This window comes from Leucopleurus acutus (assembly GCF_964270905.1).
Source record: "Leucopleurus acutus genome assembly, chromosome: 5".
Lineage (NCBI taxonomy): Eukaryota > Metazoa > Chordata > Mammalia > Artiodactyla > Delphinidae > Leucopleurus > Leucopleurus acutus.
This window is the reverse complement of record NC_139147.1, coordinates 59749722-59765032: the sequence shown is the minus strand read 5'-3', so window position 1 is coordinate 59765032 and position 15311 is coordinate 59749722. Positions and strand designations below refer to the sequence as shown.

At 48.6% G+C, this 15311-nt stretch overlaps 1 protein-coding gene across 4 annotated transcripts in view; it reads right to left on the bottom strand.

The window, feature by feature from the left end:
• Window positions 1-12887, bottom strand: part of BOC (BOC cell adhesion associated, oncogene regulated) — a gene marked incomplete at both ends in the record, with an annotated part of 40283 nt that extends 27396 nt beyond the window's left edge. For all 4 annotated transcript variants that reach the window (XM_082840205.1, XM_082840206.1, XM_082840207.1 and 1 more), the window contains 2 exons: window positions 11822-12100; window positions 12791-12887. In XM_082840205.1, the coding sequence (XP_082696331.1) occupies window positions 11822-12100; window positions 12791-12887 (376 nt within the window). The remainder of the gene's footprint in view (window positions 1-11821; window positions 12101-12790) is intronic.
• Window positions 12888-15311: the final 2424 nt, after the last annotated feature.

Genomic DNA, 15311 nt, shown 5'->3' with positions numbered 1-15311 from the left:
AAGGAAAGCAGCCTGTTCTCAGGCCCCCTTGTCTGCAAAGCCAGTTTCCTGGCAGGTCCCTGGGCTGCTCAGAGCGCCTCGCTGGGAATAAGGGGCAGGCCCTTCAGTTACAGATGGGGTTAGCAGGCCTCAGGCCTCGCTGCACAACGATGCATCAGGTTTCCTGGGGGAAATGGTTTGACAGGACACCTGCCCTTGCCTGTTGGCTGGTGTGTTTGAGAAATCCATCAGAGGAATGTTTTTGCAGCTTTAATCCTCTTACCTTCCCTCAGACCCTTCTTCTGCATCCCCTCTTTGTGTATTCTTCCAACTATTTTATTAACGTGTCGGCGCTCATCAAATGCCAAGGGGCTCACTCCTGTTTCTCAGCTCTCAACAGGTCAGAAGCCCCTGGTCTTTGAGGCCATCTCTGGGTTTATGGACCTTCTTTATTTGTCACAGAGCTTCGTGCTTTCTGAGAAAGCCCATAACATCTCAGGCTCCATATGGAACCCCGCCCGGTTCCTTGACTTCTAAGCACTCAATTTCTTAATGGAACATATATCTTCTCATGTATCACTTCCGTAGGAGCCTTGGATACACAGATGACAGGGATCTGTTCCGACACAAATCATGCAATATGCTCTGAGTTTCCTCCACATTTACAGGGTACATCAGGCTCCTACCTTCTTAGCTGTGGGGATAAAAGGAGGAAAATGAAAACTTTCAGAGGCGTGTCGGGTGTGGCTGCCATCACCAGGATCATAGGCGAAACTACAAACTGACAAATTTCACCTCGAGCCCCTTCTGAATTTCTTTCTCTCCACCTTCTAGCCTGATCCTTCCTTTATGAATGAAAGGCTCAGTAGATCTATGAATTCAATGACAATATTCGGTGTATGTTTGTTCATTCTCATAACACAAAACTGTCAAATCTTGATGGTAGGCTCATCCTCCAGTTTTTATAGACTCTACCTGTCCCGTCACGTGGTACACTGTTGCCTCAGCAAAATGCCCCCAGTGTGATCAATAAACCTAACTTCTACTTTCAGGGAGTTTCCTTATTTGATCGTCTTCTCCCCGAGTTCCTCCTTTAGGCTGAAAATTAAAGTTCGCTTCCGTTTAAGAAAGAAGTCAGGTAAGACGGTGCCTTCAGGTGGAGGCTGCCTGGATTTACCAACATCCCCATCTCCCTGAGCACTTCCAGCTTTCAACGCCTCCAGGCATGTCTCGTACCTAGTCAGTCCCGTCCTACCCTCCCGCCTGTTCTCAGGGAGCACAGGACGAGCCTGCACGCATCTGCCGAGGCTGGATGGGATCCACCAGATCGTGAGGCGACTGAGTTGGGCTCACTTGGCAACGCTGCCGGGCGGCTCAGCAGCCTCGTGGCCGTCGGCAAGTTTCTAGGCTGACCGATCATTCTACCCCCCAACTCTCCTGGCCGCCAGGCCTCAACTTTGCCCCTATGCTGGCTTGCTGCGTCTACGGCCAGTGTTACAAAACGTAGAAAGAGCTTGCCTAATGGAGTACCCCAGTGACATGCTGACCCTGCGGCCCATCCCTGCGTGTTCTGAAAGGCAGCAAAGGTGCAGAGGAAGTAGAACCAAGCGCCCGGGGCTCACCGCTCTACCGATGGACTTGGAGGCGCTGTCTGAGCAGGTGAAGGGTCCTAGGCCTTGCCTCCCTGTGTGGGCTCTTGCGATGCAGGGGCTCTCCAGTGCCCTGAACTGCTTCACGGACGGGCAGAGAATCACAGCACGACTTGATCTCCAAGTCACCTGAGGAGCCATGGCCTGGCACGACCCCATGGTCAAGCCTCTGAAAGGAAGTGCGCGACAAGTGGAAAACCATGGTGACGGACTGCAGAAGCGGAGTGGAGGCTGGGTCCTGACGGTGTTCCTGTTAGAGGTGGGACTGCCTGTGATCCTGGTGAGTGGACGGGGTTTACTGTTGGGATGGGCGGGCCTCTCAGACGCCACGCATTCTGGGTAGTGACTAAGCCTATGACTAGTCCATAGCCCCGGCACACAGACCACTGAAGTCAAACCCAACTGCAGCCCACACGGCTGGGCAAAATCTGCATATTCTGCAGTGGGCACCTGGCACGATACCATTCCTCCAGGCACCACTGATTCATTCACTCAGCCAGCCAGAAGCTGCAAAGATACCGAGAAGATAAAGACGTAGTTCCTATCCACACGAGCTTTACTCTAATAGAAAAGACAGTTAATACAACACACAAGGCAGGGTACAACAATTCGCACGAGTGGTGTCCCCAGGCGTAGTCCCTTCACCAGCATTCCAACCTAAGTTAGGTTACCTCGATCTCCAGAGCAACTTAGAAAGGGCGTTGGTGGAGGGAGTAACCCTCCCTTTGCAGGCTGGAAGAGTGGACAAATACATTTGCTCTCTTCAGGATTTTTTTCTGCCTGTTCAATTGCATAATTTTGGCTCCAAAGCTGTCTCCTGACAGCCATGGAAACGTGACATGAAATTTCTCACACACACTTTCTGATGAAAGCAAGACATGCTATTTAAATAAAAACAGTTTCTATGGGGGAGAGAAAAACCCTGGCAGATGCCAAACATATTAGTTGTTAAATCTTGTGTTTCTTCCTTTTCTTCTGAGTTAAGGTGGGGTGTGCACCTAGATTGGAGCAGTGGGAGAAAGCTGAGGTTGGGGAAGAGATGAAAGGCCCAGAGGGAGGAGAGCAGAAGATCAGAGTCAAGACTGGAGGTGGGGAGGACAGGAGAGAGGGCATAAAAGGAGGGGTGCGAGAAGAAGGAGGAGAAAAGAAAAAGAACCTAGTTTGCAATGTCATTAAATGATTTGCAGTAAACTGGCCTAATGCTTCAGGAATTTCTTGGCTTGAACCAATTAAAAATATATATTTTTTAAAAGACATATGAGAATGAGAAATGTTATTAATCGTTGAAAACAAACCAAGGATGGGAGCCATTTCTCCACTGAGTCTGGCAGCCAGATGAACAGAGAAGATGTCTGTAGACCATCCGATTTATTAGACTCCAGTGCTGCTGTGAAGTAGGGCTGGCTAGCAGAACTGGGGAGTTTCTTTTGGACTAGACGAAGGAATAAAATGGTTTGAAAACATACACTGGGGAAAGAGAGAAGAAGGAAAAAGAAGATTGACTTGCCAGCAACCCACATCACACATATTTCTCTGATCAACCAAATATAAACTAGAAACTTAGCAATGGGAAAATTAATGTGAATCCCGGTGGTCTAGACTCATCAGAGCCAGAGCTGCTTCCTGGCATGGCCTTTGGCAGGCTGGCGGCCTGTACAGGAAGAGAGAGAGGAGAGAAGACGGAGGCGTTCAGAGGAACAATGGACGTGAACCCTTCAGCGTGGCCTTTACAAACAGAATTCTAGGTGGGAGAGGCGGGGGCACAGTCTGAAGGCCGTGGGACCCACAGTGGTTCCCGCTTTCCCCTCCACACACCTGGGAACTACGTAGTCCTAAAAGCAGTAATGACTACCCATGTCGTCTGCCCACCCTCTCTGACAGTGTCCCGTGAGGCATCTGGTAGGACGTGGAGCCACTTCCACTGGCGTCTCCCTTCAAACGTTCCAGAGTTTCCTCTAAAAATGCTTCACGCTTCTGACGTCCATCAATTTTTCTAAACCCTTCCTGAATCTATTTGTATTTTCAGCCTGTTTATATCCCAAGATGTTGCTTCATCCTTTCTTGTTTACTTCCTCAAAATTTTTACTATGTCATAGTCTGGTGAAGAAATCTTTGTTCACCTCCTGCATGCCCTTTCTGATCTTCTAGACTTCAAACGCATCTTATCTGGGAGTCTGCCTCTCCCTAGACATTCACCGAAGGCCTAGCCTGTGCCAGGCCCACTGCTGTGCAGCAGTGTGGTGGTCACAGAGGTGAAGGGCAAAGAGACGGTGGCAAGAGAGGCCTAGAGAAGTAAACTCGGGATGGTAGGGATCCGCGAAGAGGGGACCCCACTCCAGACTTGGGGGATCGAGGGGGTCAAGAAAAGATTCTTAGAGGAGAAGATACTTGAATCTTGAAAACTGAGAAGGAATTTATTAACCAAAGGGAGGTGGGAACTCTCTGGGGAGGAGAACGGAAAGGAGGTTGTTACAGGTGGATGGAGCGCCATTCCAAAAACCAGTGCAAGACTAGCTGAGGAAATGGCAGGGTTGCTGGCTCTGGAGTGGGAGGTAGGGCTGAGAGGGAGGCTTAAGTGTCACGCTGTAGCCTGGGTCTTACTCTGTGATGCCTTTTCAATGTTTTTAAGTAGAAAAGGAACGCACTCACCAAAAATGAAGCACAATTTTCCCTAAAGAAAAAAACATGCTGTTTCTGCCTTAGCAAGTTTCTTTTTTTCCTTTTGCTTACCTTTTTTTCCCTCAGTATTAAGTGATAGTCCTTTATTTAGATTTGAACATTTTGTCCCATTTGCAGGACAGACTCACTATTCTGTAGTTCCTGGGACTATTACCAGATTCCAAAAATGGTTGCAAGTCTAAAAAATAAGATCAGGGTAGAAATCCGTAAACTCTTCTACACACACAAAAAAAGGAGAGCCAAGGAACTCATTTGCTCTCCTGATTCTTTTTCATTTTAAAAGAACCATCTTGCATCATGTTCTTTAGAGGTTCCAGTGATTTCAAGCAAGCTAATCAATCCCTCCCCTTGTCTTCCTGCGCAAAAGGCTTCTTAAAGTCTGTTCTGGCTCACTGAATCTATAGTTGTACCTGCTTAACACACTGTGTGGTCCTTCCCTTTTCTCTTAGCTTAGAAAATGAACCTAGGATTTTATTTAAGCATATGGGTGTGTGTGCAAAGAACAGACTGAGGAGAGGAGTGGGGTAGGTTAAGAGTTCTAAGCCTGTCCTTGGGAGAAGGTGCACCTTGGAACTGAGCCCTCTTTTGGTAAATATTGACGGTTGCTAAATAGAGAACTGGAACCCTGGCTGTTTGGGGCAGTTGCTGCCATGATGCCCTGAGCTAACTCCACACATTTGTCTGGGCACCTGTGCCAGGCCTACTGGGATTAGCATTGCCAAAGCCATTTGAAGATTTCACCAGAATACCAGGGGAAATTCTTGTGAGGTGTGAATTTCTGCCTGTATCCACTAGAAAACAGAAAGGGTTAATGTGACTTTGGCCTAAAGCTGTAAGGTATTCCTTAGTCATCTCCTATTTAGGTACTCAAGTTGCTTAGTACCTTTTAGGTTTAAACTGTCTTTCAATAATTTTCTTGTCCAACTGGCAAAGTAAAATACACAACGCTTACGGCATAAAGCAGTTGGATTTCAAGCTCAGGTTAGTTCTCCTTTTCCAACTATACCACCGTGTGGAGCTGTCTCTCTGCCTCTCCCAGCAAAGGCAGCTTCACACTCTGCCTGCAGGGCATCTTCAGACCCAGCTTTCAGCTGCAGACTCCTTTCCCCTCCTAGGGAAATACAGCCACTGGGTGACTGTCTCTCTCTTGCTACCTCATCCTAATTTCAGGATCTGACGGAACTCACTATGGAATTATCTGTACCGTCCAAGAAACTGCACTGGGCTTAGGTCTAAGTACACGATGTAGAGAGCTGAACTTCGTTGTTGAAGGTCTGAGAAAGGGATGTGAGGACTCAAAAAATTAGAGAGAAAGGTTGTCCCTCACACATTCTTCAAGGCTCAACCCTGAGTCTTCCTCAATCCCCTGAAACTGAAATGAATCACTGTTCGCTTGAGCTCCCATTAAAATCTGTTTATATCTCTATTAGGCAACTCATGGGTCTGACTGACTTGCTTTATGGCTAACATGTAAATGCAGTCCACCTTCTCCATCAGACTAAGAGATCCTCAACAGGAGGGACTAGGTCTTACTGTGCTGTTGGAAATTCTAAACACTCCCCAATTCGCAGGACACGAATCTCCAAAACACCCAGATATTGAACTCAGGAGAATGGCTGGTGTGCTGGTTCCCTAGTGGGACTCATGACTCTCCAGCCTGCCGGCTAGCCCTATGGATTTTGGACTTACCAGCCTCCACAATCATGTGAGCCAATTCTTTAAAATAAATCTTTCTCTCCCTTTCTTTTTTCCTTTCTCTACTCATCTTTCTCTCTCTCTCTCCCCATATGTGTGTGTGTGTATAATTATATATATGTTCTCCATAAAATTACGTGTGTATATATAATTATATAAGTGTGTATATATATTCATATGTATGTTCTCCATAAAATTATATGTGTTTATATAATTATGTATGTGTGTATATATGTGTGTGTGTATATATACATACATGCATTTTATATATATATGTGGTGGGGGGAGAGAGTGGCTCTTCTTCTCTGGAGAACCCTGACTAAAAACAAGGATAGGGTTTCCCTGGTGGCGCAGTAGTTGAGAGCCCGCCTGCCGATGCAGGGGACACTGGTTCGTGCCCCGGTCCGGGAAGATCCCACATGCCGCAGAGCGGCTGGGCCCGTGAGCCATGGCCGCTGAGCCTGCACATCTGGAGCCTGTGCTCCGCAATGGGAGGGCAACAACAGTGAGAGGCCCGCGTACCGCAAAAAAAAAATTAATTAATTAAAAAATAAATAAAAACAAGGATAAAGGAAGCTAGAAATATTTTTTTTTAATGTCGACAGCAATCCTTAATGGCCTATTCTAATTCAGGGTCACAGCACAGAAGACCTTAAGGAAGTGTCTGATGGGAATCAGAGCTGGGGAGCTGAGTAAGAAGTCATGGCCTCTGTTTGTGGAACTCACAAGGCCAAGGGCCAGGTTCGGCCCATCCTGCCAGAGCAAACCAGCACTGTCTCCTTGGAACAATAAGCAGCAGTGAGCCAACACGAGCATAAATGGGCAGCTCTGTGGGCTACACTGACAACATATATGCAGTGACACTACAGGCTGCTCTCAAAGGTGGCAGGGAGGTGGGAACCCAGGTTGGAGAACATGTGAGTAGGGGAGGCTAAGAACTTCACAGGAAATGGGTTTGCTCTCTCTTCCTGATAAGCCAGTCCTCTCTTTTGGCTCTGGCTGTGACGGAAGCTTTGCCCCTCCTGGGCTCTGTCATCCTAGGGCTGCTCCCAGAATGCAGTTGGGCAGCATAGGTTTGGGCACCGGCCTCAGAGCCTTCTGCAAGAGGATACTCCATGGATATGTGCTGACCAAATGGGTGAGTGAATAAAGCCTGGAATTCATAAAATGCCTCAAAATATTACTATCATATACTCTCTCATTTGATTCTCTAAAAACCAAAACAAAACAAAACCATAAGATGGATGATGTAATCATTACTGTGCTCATTTCACAGTTGTGGCAATCTGAGAAATCAAGTGACTTGCCCAAAGCCACATTAACTCTTAAGTGGCAGAGTTAAAACTTAAAAAAAAAAAAAAAAGATCCTCGGTTTAAGTTTCTTGTTTTTTCCATCATACCAGTTGGGCTCTTCATTTCACTCATGGGTTAAATTATGGTAACAAAGGGCCCCTGTCCCCTTCTGACCTTTCCTCAAAGGCACAGAGTCATGGACACAGCTGCCTAAGGGGAACTCCTTCCTTTCCTGTCAGCTGTCTTGCCTCTGATCTCTGATGCCAGAGAAGGATAATTCAGGAGTACGTGACTGGTCCTAGGGCTTAAAGACCTTACGGAGGGGTTACATATCGGCTGTCAATTAAACCAGCACCAGCATAAGACTTCACATTAGCCTGAGGACTAAAATCCCCAGATATAGAATTACTACCCAGTTACCGCTTATTTTATTTCCAACTATGACTAGGACCTAGGGATTATAGGATAACTGAGAGAATTAACTGAAAAGACAGAAAGAAGGTAAAAATGAAGAATTATTAGGAGTTTATCTGAATGGTAGATGACGAGTGGTAAGGGGTCGGAAACAGCTTTCACGCTGCATGCCAGCTCTGAACTGGCTGTGATTACGTGCTGTGCTGTGTGGAGAACAACGCTAAGGGTGCCTCGGGGTCCAGCAACAAGGAATGCGGTGTCCACGGGCAACATCCGCTGTTGGTTCAGGCTCACAAAGTGGTGGCGCCCGGGTGTGAAGCTTGTGAAAAGAGAGGTAAGGGGAAGAGAGGTAAGAAAGGAGAGCAAAGTCAAAGCACTTCAAAAAGAATTAGACGACATGGTCTGAAGAGAGGCATTAGCAGCAAGAGAGATTCACCACAAAGAAAGCTTAAGTGAAAAGGGAAAAAAAATCTCCACAGAAGAGAGTGGGAAGGGCACCTCCACAGAGAGTAAGAAAAGCAGTTCTCCACACAGCCAGGACCACCTGGAGGAGAGGGTGGGAGTGCACAGGTGAGACTTCAGGTGGTCCCATTTTACCTGAAGAACACAGGCTGATGTCACCAGGCAGGGGTAAAGTTCAAGTGCAGCCCCTGGCATCAGAGTAAAAGTGGTCTGGACCAGGGAAGTTCTGCCAGCAGCCTCCTCCACATCCCTGAATCCTCAAGCCAGGTCTTAGCCCCCATCACTGAACGCCCCCATCAGTGAACGCCCCCATCACTGAATGCCACCATCACTGAACGCCCCCATCACTGAACACCCCATCACTGAACGCCCCATCACTGAACGCCCCCATCACTGAACGCCCCCATCACTGAAAGTCCCCATCACTGAACGCCCCATCACTGAAAGCCCCAGTGATCTCTAGGGGTTCACCGAGATGCAGGAGGCAGCGCCCTGCCACGGAGGCCAAACAGCAAGTACCCTGCCTGAGGATGAACATCTGAATGCACTGGGGAGAGGCCAGAGGAGAAGAAAGCCTGAAACACCAAGTGTGGGTGTGCGTGCGTGCGTGCGTGCGTGCGAGCGCCGGCACACCGCTGCGGCCTCGCCTCTGAATGCAGAACGTGCCTTCCATAATCCCTTCTGCCGCTCGGCCTCCCTCGCACACCAGCCACCCAGCAAAACACAGCCCCCATTCTGCTCAGGAATGTGCTCTGGGAAACTTAATCTAGCTGCTGAGTCTGGGCCAAATCCCCCATGGCATTAACCCAAGCACAGCACCCCTCTCTCCCGCCTTCCCGCCACCCCGTCACTGCCTCCTCCAAGTTTGGGAGGCTGTAGTTCCAGTCCACCAACTCCCTCTCCCCAGGACACAGACCCTCCAAGCCCGCTCTCCCCATTTCCAGCACTTCTCCATCCATCTTCTGGTCAGGCCCCAACATTTCTCTTCTGATTCATGCCTAAATGACGAGCCAATAGCTCTTGGTTTTCAAACAAGACTCGCCTCAGCTTCTGCACAAGCCCCCTCTTCTCTCACTGCGCCTTCTTGGGTTGCAACCAAACCATTCCCTTTGTCCTCACTGCCAACTGCAGATCCCTTTGAGCACCAGAGAAAGAAGGGGCCAGGATTTTTTTTTTTAAATAAAGGCTATAAATTGTCTCTCCTCACACAGATTCACCTTGAAGTAGAAGGAGGGCTCCAAAATAAATCTTATACTCTCCAGCTCTCCCGTTCTCCAAACAATGAGAGGTTCAGGCTGGCTTGTGATCAGGCCAAGTTAGGGAGTCTCCCAAGTCTTCACAGACGAGGGCTGACCATTTGCAGGTGAGCAAACCTCCTGGAGGAGCGGCGTTGCTAAAGGCACAAAGGCTGCTAAAAGGCACCTCTCATTTGTAATAATGAACAACTGGCAAGGACCTGATGGCCCAGCCCTAGGAAGAGCGTTCAGGACACTATGGTAGAGCCGCTCTGGGATGTTCTAGGGCCATGAGCAACTGTGCTCCCGCTCTGGAGGGGGATGGGGGACAGATTAACTAGGAGCGTGCCAGAGCGGTGGGTACACGGTACGTACACGCGAAAAACACATTGGGCTATTCACTTAACATTCGTGTGTTTTGTGTACTTTACTGGATGCATTTTATACTCAATAAAAAAGAAAAAGTAAATCCGGTCATATGGCCAATGGAAAATGCTTGTCATACGATGTCAAAGGGGAGCGAATAAGGACAGAAACTGTATATTCAGTAGTGTAAAAATACAGGTAGGGATGAAGACCAGAAGGGTATACTCCAAAATGATGATGGTGGTTGTACAAGGACGGTGGGGAGACATTATGTTCCATATATTCTAAACTTTCTAGAGAGTCAATTGAATTATAATTTAAAAATCTACGAGAGAAGTATGATGGTAAGAAGTGTAGCTCTGGCCTCAGCCCTTCTTGTTATGACGAGTTGACCCCTGTCACCCTCCTCGGGACCCAGCTCTCCCAGCACCCTGCCCCAGCCCACCAGCACACCTGGGGGGAGGGCCCAGCAGGTGGCCCAGGGCCTGCCTTCCTCACTGAACCCGAACCCTAAGCCTGCTCCCCAGAGGCCTGGCACTCAGATTCAGTGAATGCTGCTGCAGCCACAGAGGCAAAGTGGCTACAAGATGCAGCCCAGCTTGCCCTCCCCCACTAGGGAGGTAGCTAGGGACCCACCCTGTCTTCCGGCCTCCTCTGAGAAGAGGGCAGGGCTGCTAAACTGGTTCCCCAGGAAACAGGAATACTGTTGCCAGCCTCGTTCTAGTCTCTATTCTACCACGGGAGTGAAGTCCCTCTAGGGATCTGGAAACCAGAGGGCAGGGCGGGGTCTTTTCTCGCCTGCTTTTCTACTCCCCCTTCTCTCACCACTTTCTCCCCAGGACTCACGCCTCACACCTCAGGGACCGCAGCTGACGCTTAAGGAGCATCTTAGAAGCTGGCTGCCTTAGGTGTGACCCGTAACATAAGGACCACCAACCTCCTGGAACCACGTGGTCCAGGAGGGTGATAACGATGGTTACATGGAAGCAGGGCTGTCCGGGATAAAGAGGCACAGCTAAGTCGTGAGGGAACAAGCTCAGGAGACCTTCTAAAAGGTTAAGCCCAAACACCATGGAACTCTCAACAAGATCCCGTTTCCTAGGCTTCAGCCACCAGGAAGGGGAGGTAATTCTTAATACTGTTGATCTTGAACAACATGGGTTTGAACTGCGTGGGGCCACGTGGCTGGGGATCTTCTCCCGCACAGTAAATACTACGGCACTGCATGATCCGAGGTTGGTTGGACCTGCGGATGCAGAGGACCCCTTATGAGTTATATGCCAATTCTCGAGTGCCCAGAGGGTCGGCGACCCTCATCCTGAATTGTTCAAGGGCCAAGTGAACGTCCTGGCTATAGACTCCACATATAAGAGCAGGTGTTGCGGCTGCGCTTCCAAAATAAGCCTTTGGAAGTTTATTTAACCAGTCAAGTCTCATTTCCCATACGTACCATGGGTAGAAAATCAGGTAATGTGTGTACTGAGCTTGGGCACAATAGTGTACCCAAGTGGTAATTATATATAAGAGTAGCATGAAGTCTTCTCCCGGCAACCTCCTTGAACCAAAGTGTCATCTCATTTCTTCCTCTCTACCCTCTGTCCCACAGTTGCCTTTTCATTGTGTTCCACGACTTCCGTTTCAGGAATTTAGACTATGCCTGCCCCGCAGAGAGGCAGGAGGCCAAGGGGGAATGGGCGGGCTCTGTTCGGACCACACGTGGCCCTGTACATGCTCTGACTGCAACTGCTGCGAGGATGGGGGGCAGGGGGCACAATGACATCAAAGACCACAGGGCGACCAAGTAGAAAGGCACGGCGTGGCCCAGCTCTGGGGCCCACAGAAACAGTTCAACCATGTCAAGTTTCCTTCTTTCTAGACGCTCACTCCAGACCCTGCCTCTACTCAGAGAGCACAAAGGTCCCCAGCCACTGGAGATTACTGGGCAGCCACCACTCTCTGATTGGAAACGTCAGCGGGCAAGGCCCCTTTTATGGTGGGACTGATGACAGGGGGTTTGATTGGGGTGGGGGGCAGAGGAGCAGTACTCACTAGCTAGTGTCACGGTGGCTGGCACGCTGGCCACAGCCCCTGCAGGCATCCGGGCCACACACTGGTACCGTCCCACAGTGTGGTTGCTGAGGGCAGTGATGACGAGGGTCCCGCGGGTGATGAGGACGCCCAGGGCATCATCCGAGCCATTCAGCTCCTTCCCGTTCAGGCGCCAGGTGGTGTTCATCCAGGGGGGCTCCACCACGCAGCCCAAGATCACGGTTCCTCCGAGCTTCTGGACGGTGGAAGAAGGCTGGACAGTGACCTGAGGGACCTCGTCTGGAGGAAGAACAGGCATGTAGCGATGAACTGACACCCCCAAGAAACCAACAGCATGACCTGCTCAGAAGCACCGCACCCAGGCAGCCTTTCAGAGTTGAGCAACCCAGAGAGGAGTTGACCTTTCTCTGAAGAGCTCTGCTGACCTCGGGTCCATTTCCCCAACCTGGCCTTTTCCCCAGAAAGTAGACTGGAGTGGCAGTGTGGTGTGAAGGCAAGAGCTCAGGCTTTGGACCTGAACAGGAGCTGTGTCTGAATCCCAGTGCCACTGCTTCTGAGCCAGGGAACTTTAGCCTTTTGGGGTCTCAGTTTCTTATCTGTAAAATGGGACTAATAATATTTGTCTCACAGCATCGCTGGGAAGCTGACAAACAATGCATGTAAACTGCCTGCTGTAATGCCATATAGTTGAGTGCTCAATAAAAGGTAGTTCAGTCATTATCGTTACTCCTCCCTAGTATAAGTTTCAAATGATTAAAATACAACCAATATGATGTTACTGAGATCATTTCTCATCTTGTATTATTGAGCGTGTCCCTGAAGGTCGGTGGGAAGGAAATGCTCTTTGAAATCCAGGAGGAAGGAGGCCTTTTTAGAGGGTCCTTGTAGAATGCCTGATGATTCCCTCTGACACTAGGGGCAAAGTGTTCTTCCCAGAAGGGCCACCGAGAAGGCAAGGAAAACACTCACTCAGGTCTGCGAAGCAGCCAGCCATGGCCAAGAGGAGGCAAGCAAGTGTGACCTCGGACCTCTTTCCTCTCTGCGTTATCATCATCCCACGCGACATGGTGTGTCAACGTCCCATAAGCCAAAGGAGTCACTCAAAGAGGTACCGCAATCCCCTGCTACACTCTGTTGCGAAAAAGAGAGAGAAACGGCTGTGGTAAGAATGCCTGGGGCACCCCTGTGGTAGCCATGGGGCCTGGCTTTGTCCCCATGCCCCTGCTTCCATCACACAGGTGGTAACATTCAAAGTCTTGACCTGGCCAGCTGTTGGAAGACTAAAGAACACTCTCATGCCATTTCTCATCTAACATAAGCTGCTTCTAAGTTGCCCCTTTGAGCTAGAAGGTGATGTCATGGTAAGAAGGCCAGAGTCTTGCCCAGTGCACCCATAGCAACGAGGACAGGAGAGCCCAGGACACGGAGAGGCGGAGACCGGCAGCCATGTCCCAGGCTCAGGGCAGTGAGTAGCCAGCACAGAGGCTGGAAAGGATGCAGTTATCTTTACCATTTGCTTGCAGGAGGCTAGGTGCCCAGGGCTATGTGGCATACCATGCTGCTAGTTTGGACTACTGTGCACAGTGCTGTCACAGTATACTGAATGCATGCTGCATCCCTCAGGTAGGGGATGCTACTAATGAATGAATTCTAAAGTCTCAGAGGCTCATGAAAGATCTCCTGTTTTGAGTCACCCCAGCTCTTCACCTACATCCTTGTCAACATTCTTTGATTTCCTGAAAGCTACCAACCCTCCTCAGCTTGTCTGACCTCTGCAACTCCAGACACAAACACAGACAAAAGTCACTCAGCCAAGGCCCCTCTTCTTCTCTCCATCCCCTAGTGCTGAAATTCTGGTATTTTCCATCTCTACAAAATCTGTACATTTTTTTTTAATAGACAATTTCATTTTTATCTTGGTCTTCTGCCAGGTCATTTTTTTTTTTTCAGAGGATCTCCTTTATACACATTCTTTTTGGCCCTGAGTCCTAATCAGATTATTTTAAATTTTAGTGACATAAAATTTTCACATAGTGAAACACACACATCTTGAGTGTATAATCATAAATGTGCATATGCCTAATACATTTTAAAAAAATGACAGAATTAAAGTGGAAATTAGGCAGTTTTATAATCATAGTGGCAATTGTTACACTCCCCTGGTAATAACTGATAGAACAGTTAGATGAAAAATTGTAGGGATATAGAAGATCTGAATAACAATGTCAACCTTCCTGATCTAATTGACATTCATTAATCATTAGAGCCAACAACAGTATTCTCTTCAAGTGCATATGCGATGTTCACAAATGCAGACCAAATATTGGGCCATAAAATTTCAAAAGACTGAAATCTTACAGGGTATGTTACTTGAACACAATGGAATTAAATTAGAAACCAACAAAACAAGATATCTAGGAAAGCCCCAAATGTTGGGAGTTAACACATTTCTAAATAACTTATGTATCAAAGAAGAAATCACAAAGGAAATTAGAAAATACAAAATCTGCACTCTTGACGGCTTGCTGTGTTGCATCTCCACCGAGAACATTTCCTTGGGGGTCTAGACTGTACTGCTCCTCTAGCCGCTTGATGACATATCTCGGCTATCATCAGCCATCCTCTTATTGCCTGCCTAGAACTTTAATTCCACCCCTTCTACAGTGTTATTTCTTTATGCCTCGTTTAAGCTACGGTGTTTAAAAGATTCATCGAAATCACAAAGAGGCAAATGTACACACACTTTTGTCACAGCCGAAACCAAGATCTTGCCTCTGTGTTTTCACTGCTGTACCTATAGGACATGAGACCAATGAGGAAGGTGTGCCAACATCCTGCTAGGCAGGGAGACAGTAGAGTGAGATTCAGGTAACTGAAGGCAGCACCACAATGATCTAGACAGAGGATGCATATTCCTGAATCGTGCACATGCGGCAATAGTAACAGTATATTTCCAGGAGGGTGACATATACTCAAAATGCGAACACTTTTGGACCAGTTTATCTAAACCAGCGACTCTTTCAAAAACTTACAGTCACCACTGAAAAGTCATAGGAGGTAGTTAAGCTGCCCAGCTGACAGCTGTGTTACGCTCTCCAGTCTCTGGAGTTCTGGCTACTTGTACGGTCTGCTGTAAGAGCCGGTCTTGGGCCTCTCAACACCCATGGCTCCTTTCACAGAGGACTGAGGCTGGGCTTCGAGGCTCTTGCTCTGTGCTAGGGAGTGCTTGAGATTTCCCTAAACCTCTCCGTTCTCCAAGCTCCTCTGGCTTTTCACCTAGCTACTTAGAGAGTTAAGAGGGCTACACTGCTTTGCCAAATAAGCACCCCTCCAAACCAGATCTAGGGCCTGGCCCCACACTGATGTTCGGAACGGTTTCTAGGGCAGAGTCCTTTCCCCTTGATTTTTTTTTTTCCGGTATGCGGGCCTCTCACTGTTGTGGTCTCTCCCGTTGCGGAGCACAGGCTCCAGATGCGCAGGCTCAGCGGCC